Here is a 15291-nt window from a genome sequence, read left to right as displayed (position 1 = left end):
TTCCAGTACATGTTTATTGAGTGTGTGCTGTCAGGCACTGTTTTAGGCCCTGAGGTCATAGTAGTAAACAAAAGAGACAAAAAAAAAATCTCCCTTTGTGCATGTTGTGGGGGTAGACAATTTTATCTATCAGTTTATCTGTATAGTGTTAGATAGAGGAAAATGAAGAAAGGATGATGTATAGGGACTGTCTTGAGTGAGGGTGGGTTGAAGTGTTAAATAGGGTTGTCAGGGAAGGCCACATTGATAAGGTGACATTTGATCAAAGTCATTTGACCTCAGAGGTGAGGGAATGAGTCATGCAGATATCCGAGGGAAGTACATTCCAGACAGAAGGATCAGTAAGTGCAGAGATTGAGTAAAGAGCATGCCCAGATTACTCTAGAAATAACGTGGAGGCCAATATGGCTGGACTGGATTGAACAATGGGGAGAATAGTAGGAGAGACAGTAAGAGAGGTAGCAAAGGATCATATCATGTGGGGTCTTGTAGAATGTAGACCACTGTAAGAACTTCAGTTTTCAATTTTTAAAAAATTTTGTTTTTTGTTTTGAGCAGAGGATTGACATGATTTAAATTATGTCATAAAAGGAAGGTGACTGTGTTGAGGCTGCAAAGGAAGCAAAGGTGGTAGCAGGGAAAGTACTTAGGAAGCTCTTGCAGTTATCTAGGAAAGCACTGATGGTGGCTTGAACCTTTGTTTAGTAACATAAGAGGTGGTTTAAGATTCTGCATATATTTTACAGTTGGAACCTAAAAGATTTCCTGATGGATTGGATATTGGGTCAGAGACAGAGGAGTCAGAGGTGACCTTCAGGATTTTGGCCTGAGTAACTGGGAAAATAGAGTTTCCATTTACTGAGATGGTAGAAATTACAAGAGGAGCACTGTTTGGATGGGGTTTCAGGTGAGGTGGTGAAGAACAGGGTTTGATTTTGGATATGTATGTTTGAGATGCTTATTAGACAGATGTCCAAGTGGGGATTCTAAGGAATTAGTTGAATATGAGTCTGGCAAACAGGAATTATGTGGGTTGGAGATATAAATTTGGGTGTCATCAGTATTTGGATGGTATCTATTAAAACCATGAAACTGGATGAGATTATCAAGGATGTAAATGTGGAGAAAGAAGAGGAAAGGACCAAGGCCACCCTAGGGTACTCTAACATTAAGATATTTGGAGTAATGAAGAAGAACCAGAAAAAGAAAGTGAGAAGAAGTGGTCAGTGAGATAGGAAATCCCAAGAGTGTGCGGTGTCCTGGACACTAATTGAAGTTTCTGGGTCATGATCATCTGTGACACATACTGCTGCCAAGTAAGTTGAGGGTCGAAAATTGACCATAGGTTTTAGCAATGTTGAGGAACTTGGTGACCTTGAGAAGAATAGTTTTGGTAGAGGAATGGAGTAAAAGCCTGTTTAGAGTAGATTTGAGAAAGTAAGGGAGTAGAGAAGTTGTAGACAATGAGAAGAGGCAGTTCTTTTGCGTAAAGGAAATTGAAAAAATGGGTAGCTGGAGGGGGAAGCATTTTGTGTGTATGAGTGAGCATGATGTATGAAAGAAATGATAGCATGTGCATGTTTATGTGCTACTGGGAATGGCCTAGAAGACATGGAATAATTGATGATGGAGAGAGTGGGGACAATTGATGGAGAACCATCCATGAGGAGGCAAGAAGGGATGGGATCTAGTGTACAAGTGCATCTTGTACTAGTGAAATTAACAAAAGGAAAGTCAGTTATATCCTGCCACAGCTAAGTTTGAAATCAAACAGTATTGAAAAAAAGTTAATGGTCCTAGTAAATGGATTACAACTTGTTATTTTTTTTTTTTAAAGAAATTCACATTCTTTTATTTATTTATTTATGACTGTGTTGAGTCTTCGTCTCTGTGCGAGGGCTTATCTCCAGTTGCGGCGAGTGGGGACCACTCTTCATCGCGGTGCGCGGGCCTCTCACTGTCGCGGCCTCTCTTGTTGCGGAGCACAGGCTCCAGACGCGCAGGCTCAGTAATTGTGGCTCACGGGCCCAGTTGCTCCGTGGCATGTGGGATCTTCCTAGACCGGGGCTCGAACCCGTGTCCCCTGCATTGGCAGGCAGATTCTCAACCACTGCGCCACCAGGGAAGCCCGCAACTTGTTATTTAAGTAGGTTTTTAGAGTTTACTCACTTGTGTTCCATGGCATATATGGAAGATTAAAGTAGAAGTCATGAATCTTTTTTGCTCTTGATAGTAAATGGAATGTTACTTCATCCTTTGCTGTTTTGGGGGATGTACATTTGATAAAGAAAATCTGCGAAAACATAAAATAGCAAATGCACTTTTTTGGGTGTTCTTACATGTTATAGCTATACTGTTGTAGTTATCTATTGTATTACAAACCACTCCAAAACTTAGTGGCTTAAAACAGCATTCATTTGTTTTGCTCATGAATTTACAATTTCGGCAGAGTTTGGTAGAAACATCTCATCTCTACCCCACATGGGTTGGAGCTACCTGATGGGGATGGAGGATCTACTACCAGGATGGCTTACTCACATGACTGACAAATTGGTGCTGGCCACTGGTTCCTCTCCACATGGACCTCTCTAATGGAGCCACTTGGACTTGCTCCTAATATGGTGCTGGGTTCTAAGAGCAAGCCACCCAAAAGACAGAAAGTAGTTTTGAAAGCTGGCACACCTGTATTCTCTTGGTTAAACAGCAGTAGTACAGATTCAAGGGAGGGGACATAGGCATTCTCCTCCCTTTGAATGGAGGTGACTCAAATAATTTTGGACTCTTATTTTAAAACTGCCACATATACCTTAATACAGGTAACAAAGGCATTTCTATCCCCATCCATTTTTCTGTGTTCATCTTAAATGCCAACATTACCATGAAACCTTTCTTCATCCCATCACTGATTTTAATATCCCCCTTCCTGAACCCTTCATGGTACTTTGTTGTTTCCTTTTTTTGTGGCACTTACCTTGCATTAGTGTATGTTATAATATTGTGTTATCTTTGCTTGCCACCTTTATATTGCAACTCTGAATTCAATTCAGTAGTGCTTTGCTCATAGTGGTTGCTTAATAAGTGTGTTGTCAAAGGAAATAAAAGGAATTTTTTTTTAAGAATTCATAAATTTTGTTTAAATGTTGTAAAAAAGTGATTAACCAAATGAGACCTTGGTGAACTGCAAGGTGCAGGTTGTTTAAAATTGAGAGAGGTAGGAGACAAGCTAGAGTAGAAATAAATCATCAAGGTGATGAAGAAAAATAAATGTTTCGATAAATTAAGAGTACATTTTGCTTAATAGTTCTTTAAAAAGCAGAACAACAAAAAAGTAAACTCAACTAAAGGCTGGCAAGTGGTATATATTATTAGAAAATTTTCTGCTTGAAGATAGCTTTTTTGTATGGTCTCCTGAAATTAGGCTGAAATTCTCAATGTAGCAGGCAACAAAAATTCAGTTGATTAACAGTCTTATTCCATGTACCGCCTTACTTATTCTTGCATGTAACATAACATATTTATATTTTCTGGGGATGAGGACATGGATGTGTTTGGGAGGCCTTTATTCTGCCTACTATACCACGTAAGTTGGGTAATAGGCAGTTGGAAGTTCATTATTAAAGTGCAGGAGGAACATAAATTTGTTTCATAGACTTTATTAAGCTCATACTCTGTGCCAGTGCCTTGCCACATCCTGGGGCTATAAAGATGCAGTTCCTGCCTATTAGCTCATGGTTAAAAAAGTTATGCACATGTAAATAATCTTAACATACCAAGGACCATGGTGAAGGTCGTCACGAATCACAATGCATGTTTTAATAACAATTTGCTTTGAGAACATGGTGGGAAAGGACTCTTAAGGTCTACTCTAAGGTACCAAGAAGAGACCTTGGTACCTTGAGGGACTGCAAATAGTGCCATATGCCTGAAAAAGTGAGGTAGGGTTTATGTGAGGGAGGGATAATTATGAAGGATTTTGTATGCAGCATTACAGAGTTTGGGACTTTATCTTATATGCAACATGGGAACCACTGGAGGCTTTGCATTTTAAAAAGAACAGCTTTTGTTTATTTGGTTTTGGTTTTTTCTTTTTTGTAACATGGAGAATGGATTGGAGAGAGCAAGGCTGAACACATGGAAGTCAATTAGGATACCAACTAATATAGGTAAGAGATAAGGGCCTACACTAGATAGATTATTGCAAAGAAGTTGAAAAGGGAAGAGATTTAAGAGATAATTCAGATTTAAGAGTAGATTGATAGGACTTGATGGCTATTAGATTTGGAAAGTGTGGAGTCGAAGGAGGAGTAAAGATTTTTAGCTTGAGCAGCTGGTTAGATGTTAGTGTTTTAAGCAAGATAAGGAACATAAGAATCAGAGTAGTAGGTTTGTGTTGAAGATAATGAATTTGCTTTTGGATCTGTTGAGTGGGAGTTAAATCCAGGTGATATGGTTTATAGGTAGTTAATTATTTCAAATGGAGCTTAGAAAAAAATTGAGGTTATAGATACAGATTAGGAGTCATTGGGAAGTATAGGTGATATTTATTGAAACCATGGGATTAAGTGAAATTGCCCAGGGAGAGAAGATAGAGTAAGAGGACCTATAAGAACAGCGTCCCCAACCTTTTTGGCACCAGGGACAGGTTTCATGGAAGACAATTTTTCCACGGCCCGGGGTGGGATAGGGGGTGGGGGTATGGTTCAGGCGGTAATGCAAGTGATGGGGAGAGGCAGATGAAGCTTCACTCGCTCGCCCGCCACTTACCTCCTGCTGTGCGGCCCGGTTCCTAACAGGCCGTGGATGATACTGGTCTGTGGCCCTGTGGTTGGGGACCCCTGTATAAGAACATTAACATTTAAGTGTAGATGGAGAAAGAGGAGCCCAGGAAAAAGAAGAAATGATCAAAGTTAAAAGCAGAACTAAACTGGCATCTAGAAAGCTGAAGTGTAAGTAGGGATGATATCCATTGTCATATTCTGCAAAGGGTCAAGTAAGTAGAAGACAATGAGGCCCTTGTTCTTTGTAACAACCATGGAGGTAAGTATTCTCATTATGTGAGGAAGCTGAACTGCGAGATGTCAACTTGGAAAAGGCTGCATGCACATCTAATAAACAGGGTGGAGCTAAAATTTAAATCAAGACAGTTTGATTTCGGAATCTATGCTTTTAACAACTATCTTATTTTATTATTTTAAACTTTGTTTTCTTCCTTTTGTTTATCATAAAATAGTAGTTTTTAATCTCATTTTGAGTCTGCCTCATTTTGAATTTAAAATTATAGACATGTCCTCATACTTGGTATGATTTTTATTGAATAGTTGATTGATCATTGATAAGGATGTTAAAACATCCTCTGGCCAAGAGGTGGCTTTATGGGACAGTCCTTTTTTTTTTTTTTTTTTTTTTTAAATTTATTTATTTATTATTTATTTATTATTTTTAGCTGTGTTGGGTCTTCGTTTCTGTGCGAGGGCTTTCTCTAGTTGCGGCGAGCGGGGGCCACTCTTCATCGCAGTGCGCGAGCCTCTCACTATCGCGGCCTCTCCTGCTGCGGAGCACAGGCTCCAGACGCGCAGGCTCAGCAGTTGTGGCTCACGGGCTCAGCCGCTCCACGGCATGTGGGATCTTCCCAGACCAGGGCTCGAACCCGTGTCCCCTGCATTGGCAGGCAGATTCTCAACCACTGCGCCACCAGGGAAGCCCCTATGGGACAGTCCTTATACTTAACCAGACTGACACAGAATGCTTGGTAAATCTTTTTGGGGGATGGTATTTTACATTTAAATGTGGGAAATGTTCAGTATAACCGATATGACTACTTTGTTGAGTACTAGAAACCTTTTAAGAGAATTATAATACAAAGCACTTTTAAGTGCCATGTAGCTATAAGTAGATAAATCTTAGATATTTTAAATTGAGACTACCAGAATATTCCATAACACTTTACCAAATATAGATTTGGTATTGTATTGCTAACTATTTTCAACCATTGTCATTGTAACTCTTTGTTACCTGCTTTTCCTTTGTAAACATTGAAACTTTTTCTCCCTTTCCTGACTCTTCTGTATCAGTTTTCCCTTTTGTCTGCCTAATTTTAGATTTAGAAATTATTAAGCCATATCTCTTTTATGGAATGCTAGATATGGTGTTCTTTGTTAAATAGTTAGTTATAGGCCTTACCTTTCAGTAGCATATGAGTGATGTTAAAAAAAAAGAGTGCTTTAGTTAATTTTCACTGGGTAAATGCACAGTCAGAGGAAGCAGTCTCAAGTCTTTGTTCAAGAAGTGAAAGGATGGGGCTTCCCTGATGGCGCAGTGGTTGGGAGTCTGCCTGCCAGTGCAGGGGACGCGGGTTCGTGCCCTGGTCCGGGAGGATCCCATGTGCTGCAGGGCGACTGGGCCCGTGAGCCACAATTGCTGAGCCTGCGCGTCTGGAGCCTGTGCTCCGCAACAAGAGAGGCCGCGATGGTGGAAGGCCCGCGCACCGCGATGAAGAGTGGCCCCCGCTCGCCGCAGCTGGAGAGGGCCCTCGCACAGAAACGAGGACCCAACACAGCCAAAAATGAATTAAATAAATTAATTAATTAAAGAAAAAAGAAAAAAAAAGAAGTGAAAGGATAATAGTAACTTTTAAGATAGTCTAAAAAATGTTAAGCATTTATTTATCTGGAAGAAAAATGTAATTTTTGAGTTATGTTTTACCTAAAAATCTGCTAAAGAAATGATTTACAATATTTGATGCCTTGTTTTTTTAAATTAATTCCAGTGACCAGATCTTTATATGATTTCATTGATCTCAGTACCTTTTGCAGCGTTTAATGGCTTTCTTAATGTGTAACCATCTTTTAAGGTGTTCCTTGTGAATAAAAGATAATTAAGTGACCAGCTAATTTGCAGGAGTTATTAAGATACACTTAGTCTAGGTAAAATCTGAAGTTTTCTATAAACTGTAAGGAAAGTAGCCAAATATAAGGGCAGTTCCATTTATATAATGATGACATGCTTGTAATTTATTATTGCAGTGGCTAGGTTAGAGATTAAATTAAGAACCAATGGAAAATTAGTTGGTCCCACTAATTACAGATAAATGGTGATTTGAAATACTTAGCTGTATGAAAACACTGTCATCTGAAATATGTATTCAATAAATGTGAGCTATCAACTTACAGATATTATCTTATTTAATTCTCATAACAATTCTGAGTTAGGATATTATTATCCTAATTTTAGAGATAAAGAGACAGAGACTTAGTGAAGTTAGCCCATCTGAGGTCTTGTAGCTGCAGCCAGGATTCTAACCAAACCTTTTTGACCGCAGGGCCCAGGTTCTTAACTAGTAGACTAGATTATAGTAAACTGAAATCTGATGCTCAAGCTGTACTTTTGATTGCAATGAACTTTTCATGAAAATCTTTAACTGCCAAATAGAGTCCAAATCTAAACTATTTTGCTTCTGGAAGTATGTATTTTTTACCAGTCATGCCAATTAAAATTTAACTTCTTTAATTTTAGCCTACAGTTTCAGGATTTGTGATAATTTAAGGTGATATGTAGAATTAAAAAGCTAGACGTGCATCTTTATTTGAGATCTTACCATCGATATTCAAGTAAGATACTGGTGGGTATGGGGAATGACAGAATTGAATTTTATGTTATCGAGTAGGCAAGGGATCATGAAACTTTCTGTAAAGCACCGGATAGTAAATATAGTAAATGGCTTTGAGAGCCATAGGGTCTCTGTTGTAACTACTCAACTCTTCTAAAGTAGCCATAGACAGTATGTAAACAACAGCATTATTGTGTTTCAAAAAGAGGCAACAGCCTGGATTTGGCACATTTGCCCACTTCTTGTAATTTTTGCAACAAAAAGATAAAATTTGTTTATGATGATATATTGTTTATGCAGAGTGGAAGTTTTCCTTTGTAAACTGTATTGGCAAAAAAAGTTTACCCTGGGGCTTCCCTGGTGGCGCAGTGGTTGAGAATCTGCCTGCCAATGCAGGGGAAACAGGTTCGAGCCCTGGTCTGGGAAGATCCCACATGCCACGGAGCAACTGGGCCCGTGAGCCACAACTACTGAGCCTGCGCGTCTGGAGCCTGTGCTCCGCAACAAGAGAGGCCGCGATAGTGAGAGGCCCATGCACCGCGATGAAGAATGGCCCCCACTCGCCGCAACTAGAGAAAGCCCTCGCACAGAAATGAAGACCCAACACAGCCAAAAATAAATAAATAAAAATTAAAAAAAAAAAAAAAAGTTTACCCAAAAAGGTAGCAATAGTATAAAGGAGAATGGGAAGCTAATGGTACCTAATAGTAAAGAATACTTTTTCAGCACTTCTATGACTACTTTGATTAATTACTTCATAAATACTTGATAATTACAGAATATACTTATTTACTCATTTCTTAGCATTACCATTTTTTTATCTTGAAAACACAATTCTACAGTTTTCACTGGTGTTTTCACTAATTCTGATAAACTTTCTTTACCATAACTTGGGAAGGATTATTGTAAAAAGATATGATACATAACTGGGTGATGATTTTATTTTATTTGAATTTATTTTGAAAAATAATATCAGCAGGTAGATCAAGGCTTGTTGCGTAAATATATACATGTAGTTGAATTGTAGGTTCAGAAATGGAGTACTCTACAGTCAGCTTTCAGTGTCACATTTTATAGATTTCTTATTACAAGTAGTTTTGACCCTACAGATGCTTTCTAGTGCCACAAAACATTATTATATGTAAGTCATTTGTGATATTGACTAATGGTGGTATGTTGGATGTTGAACCTAATATATACTTTTTATTCTTATTCTCAGAAATTCGTCAGCGACCTGCAGCTCAAAGAAACCTTTCTCCAGCACCAGCAGGCTCTAGCCAGGGCTCTCCCCCAAAAGTTCCAGTATCTCCTGGACCACCAAAGGACACTTCAGCCCCTGGTGGACCCCCAGAAAGAACTGTTATTCCAGCCCTATCGTCAAATGTGTTACCAAGACGTTTTGGATCCCCTGCTACTTCAGTGCCTGGAATGGGTAAACAGAACACTTAATGTTATTTACAGTTTATATTGTTTTCTCTGGTTACCAATAAAACGGGCCATTTTCAGACAGTATGGAAATGGCATTTCATTTGGAAATAGCAGAGCAGTTATCTGATTAAGCAGGAGTTCCATATTCAATTAGCCATAACTCTTTACAGCTGGCACCTTGTGATACTGAAACCTATTTCTTGAGCTCATTTAACTGTTATGGCTTCTTTGTTTAAATGGCAATAAAACTTTGTAGTATTCTGTAGTCAACAGTATAACATGTCTTTTTATATTCAGCTTTAGAATGGTCCCAGATTTATATAAAATGAGGATAGAAGAGAACATTTTTGGAATATATTCGTGCTTTTTGCTAGCCCCTTCATATATATTTTAAAATATGACAATTAACATATTTCAGGAAGAATATTCATGTGTTATGGTGTATAATACTACTAATGTTAATGTGGGCTTGGTAGATTTTTCTTTTTTTAAGCCATAGAACCTTAGTATTTTCTGACAGATACTTTAACATAAAGTTCTATTGAATTAATAACATACTGCCTTTACTACTATTTCATTTCTTTGGATTCTCTTTTTTCAGTGTTGTAGATCTCTAGGGGAAGATCCCATTTTTGGAGTGTAATAGATTATATTACCCTGCAACTTTCTTTTGGAGTGTGATTGGGACATGGAAGTCCACTACATCAGCAGATCACATTAGTTTATGTAGATTTCCATGTCCGATTATTGAATATGATAGTAAATTATTTATCTTATTTTAGAATATTTAATTTTAATTTAGATTACTTTCATATTTCATGACTAATTACATATAATTTATAATGATTTTGAGGCTAGTCAGTAGTTGATATCAGGTATTCAGGGCACTTATGTAATAAAATCAATAAGCAATCTAAATGTTACTAATGCAGTAGACTTTTTTTCCTGCTTTTTCTTCAAAAAAAGCAGCATAAGGTTTTAGAAAACTAGAAAACTATTAATTTATAAATACATTAAGAAAGCTAGCTACAAATGAAATGAATACAAAACATAACTTTTAATTATTGGTTATTGAAAAAATACTTTTAAACTTGACATATAATGATGCCACCCAAGGCAGCCATATATTTTGTGAAGTTGAGTAAATTAAAGTGATTGAAAATTATTCCTCTTTCAGTTGTTATCTGGTTGATTCGAGATACCCATATTTGTAAAGTAAAGCTCTTAGTTGTTTAATGAAAGAACTTTTTTTGTGAGAATGCATGAGTTATATACATTTGTGTAACTAGTTTTAAAGAAATTAAAGTTTAGCAATTTATATAAAATAATAAAAATTATATAATAGCACATGTAAGAACAGGATTATAGAAGGAGCAATGGCCTACCATTTCATGATCATGTAAGTATAACATATTTTACTGAAGTTTTTAATTAGTTTCCGTGTAAAAGACTTTGTATTTAAGTTGTACATTGCCAAAAGTCTGAATGAGTTAAGTGATTTCTTACAGAGAAGATTAATAATTCATATTTTCATTATGCCATATTTGTGGAAGAGAATCAATTTAATGTGTATTACCACAGGGCTCCCATATGTTTGGAAATTAATAACCAGCAGGTACTTGATAATTTGCCAAGCTGTGTAAAAATGACCAGTATTCCTACAATGATTGCTCTTGATGTTTTTATTAATTACTGTTACCCATAACAGCATGAATACAAAGATGTGTTATTTTAAAAGTTATTAGTATGCAAGGGAGTTAAGATAGTTTTATGAAATCTGTTGTTTTATTTATCCAGATTCCTTTCTGGACATTTTCATTTTAAACAGGTAGAAGTAAAATACTCCAGAAAAAGTTAAGTTAGCTTAAATGCTTTCAAAATCTAATTTGGCATGTTTATTCAAGTTGAAAATTTGGTAATGAAGGATGACACTTAATGTCTGCATTCAAGTTAATGTTTTGATGATAATGATTGAATGTTGTTAGTACGACTATACCAATAACTGATGAAATCTGAAAAATGTACTTGATTTGTAATACTAAAAACTTATTCTAGAACCTAAATTTCATTTACTAGCTATAATTCTACATCATTTGCCTTTTTAAAGATGGTAACAACCTTTAGATTTGTGATTATTTACAAAACAAATCTCTTATCTTTTAATATATTAATACCATATTGCTGCCCTAAAGCCATTTTTTAATGCTTTAAAGTTTTTGTCACAGTCATTTTGAAAACCTTTTATCCATGTATTGCAGGGCTTATTCCAACAAGACCGCATTTTTTCAAAGTCTTCTACGAGGTCTCCACGTAACCTCCATTGCTGCCTATCTTACTCTTATCTGGCCTTGTTTTACAAAGGCAAACATCACATCTTATTTATTTTATTCTCTCACTTCTCAGTGCCTTCAGTGTAGTCTCTCAGTTCAGAGTATCTCCTGCACACAGTTCTGTTTCAGTTTTCAGAGACTGTGGAGTTACAATTCATAAAGTTTGAATGTGCAACTCTTTGTTGCTACTGTTTTTATATGATGTAATCATTAACTAAATTCTGGGTTATTCCTCCACTCCGCATTCTCCATTCATCTCCTCTGATACTGGCTAATTTATTACATGAACACAGTGTATCTCTCTATTTATTTAGATCTTCTCTAGTTTCTCTCAACAATGTTTTGCAGTGTTCAGTATATAGGTTTTGCACCTTTGGGGGGTTAAACGTACATCTAATTTTTTCATGTTTTTATCCTATTTTAAATGATATTTTATTAACTATTTCCATTGTTCATTGCTAACATATATAGAAATAGAGTTGATTTTTGTATATTGATCTTGTATCCTGTAATATTGCTAAACTCACTTGTTAGTTCTGATAGCTTTTTTTTTTTATAGATTCCATAGTATTTTCTACATAGGCTGTCAGATTGTAAGTAAGGACAATTTTACTTCTTCTTTTAAAATCTGGATTCCTTTCATTTCTTCTTCTTGCCTTATTATACTAGCTAGAACCTTTAGTGCAGTGTTAAATAGAAGTGGGGAGAGCAGACATCCTTGCCTTATTGCTGATCTTAGGAGGAGAGCATTTACTCTTTCTTCCTTCAGCCTGATGTAAGCTATAGGGTTGTTGTTTTTTTTTTTTTTAATAGATAGCCTTTGTCAGATTGAGGAAGTACCCTTCCATTCCTAGTTACAAAGGTTTTTATCAGTAAAAGATGATGGATTTTGTCAAGTGCTTTTTCTGCATCTATTGAGATGCTCATGTAGGGTTTTAGTTTGTTCTTTTGTTTTAACATCACTATTTCATATGGTGAAACACACTGATTGAGTTTTTTAAAATGAATTTATTTATTTATTTTTGGTTGCGCTGAGTCTTTGTTGCTGTGCGTGGGCTTTCGCTAGTTGCGGCGAGCAGGGGCTACACCTCGTTGCAGTGTATAGGATTCTCATTGTGGTGGTTTCTTTTGCTGTGGAGCACAGGCTCTAGGCACAGGGGCTTTAGTAGTTGTGGCACGTGGGCTCTAGAGTGCAGGCTCAGTAGGTGTGGCACATGGGCTTAGTTGCTCTGCGGCATGTGGGATCTTCACGGGCCAGGGATCAAACCCGTGTCCCCTCCATTGACAGGCGGATTCTTCTTTTTTTTTTTTTTAATTTATTTGTTTTATTTATTTATTTTTGGCTTTGTTGGGTCTTCGTTGCTGTGCGTGGGCTTTCTCTAGTTGCGGCGAGTGGGGGCTACTCTTTGTTGCGGTGAGCAGGCTTCTCATTGTGGTGGCTTCTCTTGTTGCAGAGCACGGGCTGTAGGCACACAGGCTTCAGTAATTGTGGCTCGCAGGCTTAATAGTTGTGGCTCACGGGCTCTAGAGCACAGGCTCAGTAGTTGTGGCACATGGGCTTCATTGCTCCGCGGCATGTGGGATCTTCCTGGACCAGGGCTCGAACCCGTGTCCCCTGCATTGGCAGGCAGATTCTTAACCACCGCGCCACCAGGGAAGGCCGGCAGGCGGATTCTTAATCACAGCTCCACCAGGGAAGTCCCTGATATGTTTTTTTAACACTTAAAAGGATCTTAGATTTTTAACACTTAGAGGATCTTAGATTTTTAGATGTTAAACCACCTAGCTTTCCTGAGATAAAGTTCACTTGGTCATGATGTTTTATTATTTTATATATACTGTTGGGTTCAATTTGCTAAAATTTCATTAGAAATATTTACATCAATTTTCCTTAGGGATATTGGTCTGTAGTTTTGTTTTTGTTTTTTGTTTTTTCTTGTAATTTTTTTTTCTGGTTTTGGTATCAGAGTAATGCTGGCCTCACTATGAGAAAGTATTTTCTCATTTTTAATTTTATGGACAAGATTGTGTAGAATTGGTATTATTTCTTTCTTCGAATTTTATTTTATTTTTTAATACAGCGGGTTCTATTAGTTAACTGTTTTATACATATTAGTGTATATATGTCAATCCCAATCTCCCAATTCATCGCACCCCCCCCACCCGCTTTACCCCCTTGGTGTCCATACATTTGTTCTGTACATCTGTGTCTCCATTTCTGCCATGCAAACTGGTTCATCTGTACCATTTTTCTAGATTCCACATATATACGTTAATATATGATATTTGTTTTTCTCTTTCTGACTTACTTCACTCTGTATAACAGTCTCTAGGTCCATCCACGTCTCTACAAATGACCCAATTTCATTCCTTTTTATGGCTGATATTCCATTCTATATATGTACCACATCTTCTTTATCCATTTGTCTGTCAGTGGGCATTTAGGTACTTCCACGACCTGGCTATTGTAAATAGTGCTGCAGTGAACATTGCGGTGCATGTGTCTTTTTTTTTTTTTTTTTTTATAGTTTTCTTTTTTACATATAATTTATTTATGTCTTTTATACTTTTATTTTTGATAGTGGATGTTTTACCCCCTTTTTTTTTTTTAAAGAAAGGGCAGTGTTTATAAATTTATTTATTTATTTATTTATTTTGACTGTGTTGGGTCTTCGTTTCTGTGCGAGGGCTTTCTCCAGTTGCGGCGAGTGGGGGCCATTCTTCATCGCGGTGCGCGGGCCTCTCACTGCCTCTCCCGTTGCGAAGCACAGGCTCCAGACGCACAGGCTCAGTAGTTGTGGCTCACGGGCCTAGCCGCTCCGCGGCATGTGGGATCTTCCCAGACCGGGGCACGAACCCGTGTCCCCTGCATTGGCAGGCGGATTCTTAACCACTGTGCCACCAGGGAAGCCCCATGTGTCTTTTTGAGTTATGGTTTTCTCTGGGTATATGCCCAGTAGTGGGATTGCTGGGTCACATGGTAATTCTATTTTTAGTTTTTGAAGGAACCTCCATACTGTTCTCCATAGTGGCTGTATCAATTTACATTCCCACCAACAGTGCAAGAGGGTTCCCTTTTCTCCACACCCTCTCCAGCATTTGTTGTTTGTAGATTTTCTGATGATGCCCATTCTAACTGGTGTGAGGTGATACATCACTGTAGTTTTGATTTGCATTTCTCTAATAATTAGTGATGTTGAGCAGCTTTTCATGTGCTACTTGACCATCTGTATGTCTTCTTTGGAGAAATGTCTATCTGGTCTTTTGCCCATTTTTTGATTGGGTTGTTTGTTTTTTTTAATATTGAGCTGCATGAGCTGTTTATATATTTTGGAGCTTAATCGTTTGTCTGTTGATTCGTTTGCAAATATTTTCTCCCATTCTGAAGGTTATCTTTTCGTCTTGTTTGTAGTTTCCTTTGCTTTGCAAAAACTTTTAAGTTTCATTAAGTCCCATTTGTTTATTTTTGTTTTTATTTCCATTACTCTAGGAGGTGGATCAAAAAAGATCTTGCTGTGATTTATGTCAAAGAGTGTTCTTCCTATGTTTTCCTCTAAGAGTTTTATAGTGTCTTGTTTTACATTTAGGTCTCGAATCCATTTTGAGTTTATTTTTGTGTATGGTGTTGAGGAGTGTTCTAATTTCATTCTTTTACATGTAGCTGTTCAGTTTTCCCAGCACCACTTATTGAAGAGACTGTCTTTTCTCCATTGTATATTCCCGCCTCCTTTATGAAAAATAAGGTGACCATATGTGCATGGGGTTTATCTCTGGGCTTTCTATCTTGTTCCATTGATCTGTGTTTCTGTTTTTGTGCCAGTACCATATTGTCTTGATTACTGTAGCTTTGTAGTATAGTCTGAAGTCAGGGCGTCTGATTCCTCCAGCTCCGTTTTTTTCCCACAAGACTGCTTTGGCCATTTGGGG

At 37.5% G+C, this 15291-nt stretch overlaps 1 protein-coding gene across 1 annotated transcript in view; it reads left to right on the top strand.

Moving 5' to 3' along the window:
• The window catches only part of LNPK (lunapark, ER junction formation factor), an 84678-nt gene that overhangs the window by 49925 nt on the left and 19462 nt on the right, over positions 1 to 15291 (top strand). The window contains exon 9 of the mRNA XM_007190426.2: positions 8826 to 9038. Within this exon, the coding sequence (XP_007190488.1) occupies positions 8826 to 9038 (213 nt within the window). The remainder of the gene's footprint in view (positions 1 to 8825; positions 9039 to 15291) is intronic.

This window comes from Balaenoptera acutorostrata, chromosome 8 (genome assembly GCF_949987535.1).
Source record: "Balaenoptera acutorostrata chromosome 8, mBalAcu1.1, whole genome shotgun sequence".
Lineage (NCBI taxonomy): Eukaryota > Metazoa > Chordata > Mammalia > Artiodactyla > Balaenopteridae > Balaenoptera > Balaenoptera acutorostrata.
Note: the sequence above shows the minus strand (reverse complement) of the source record. Positions and strands in the feature narration are given on the sequence as shown.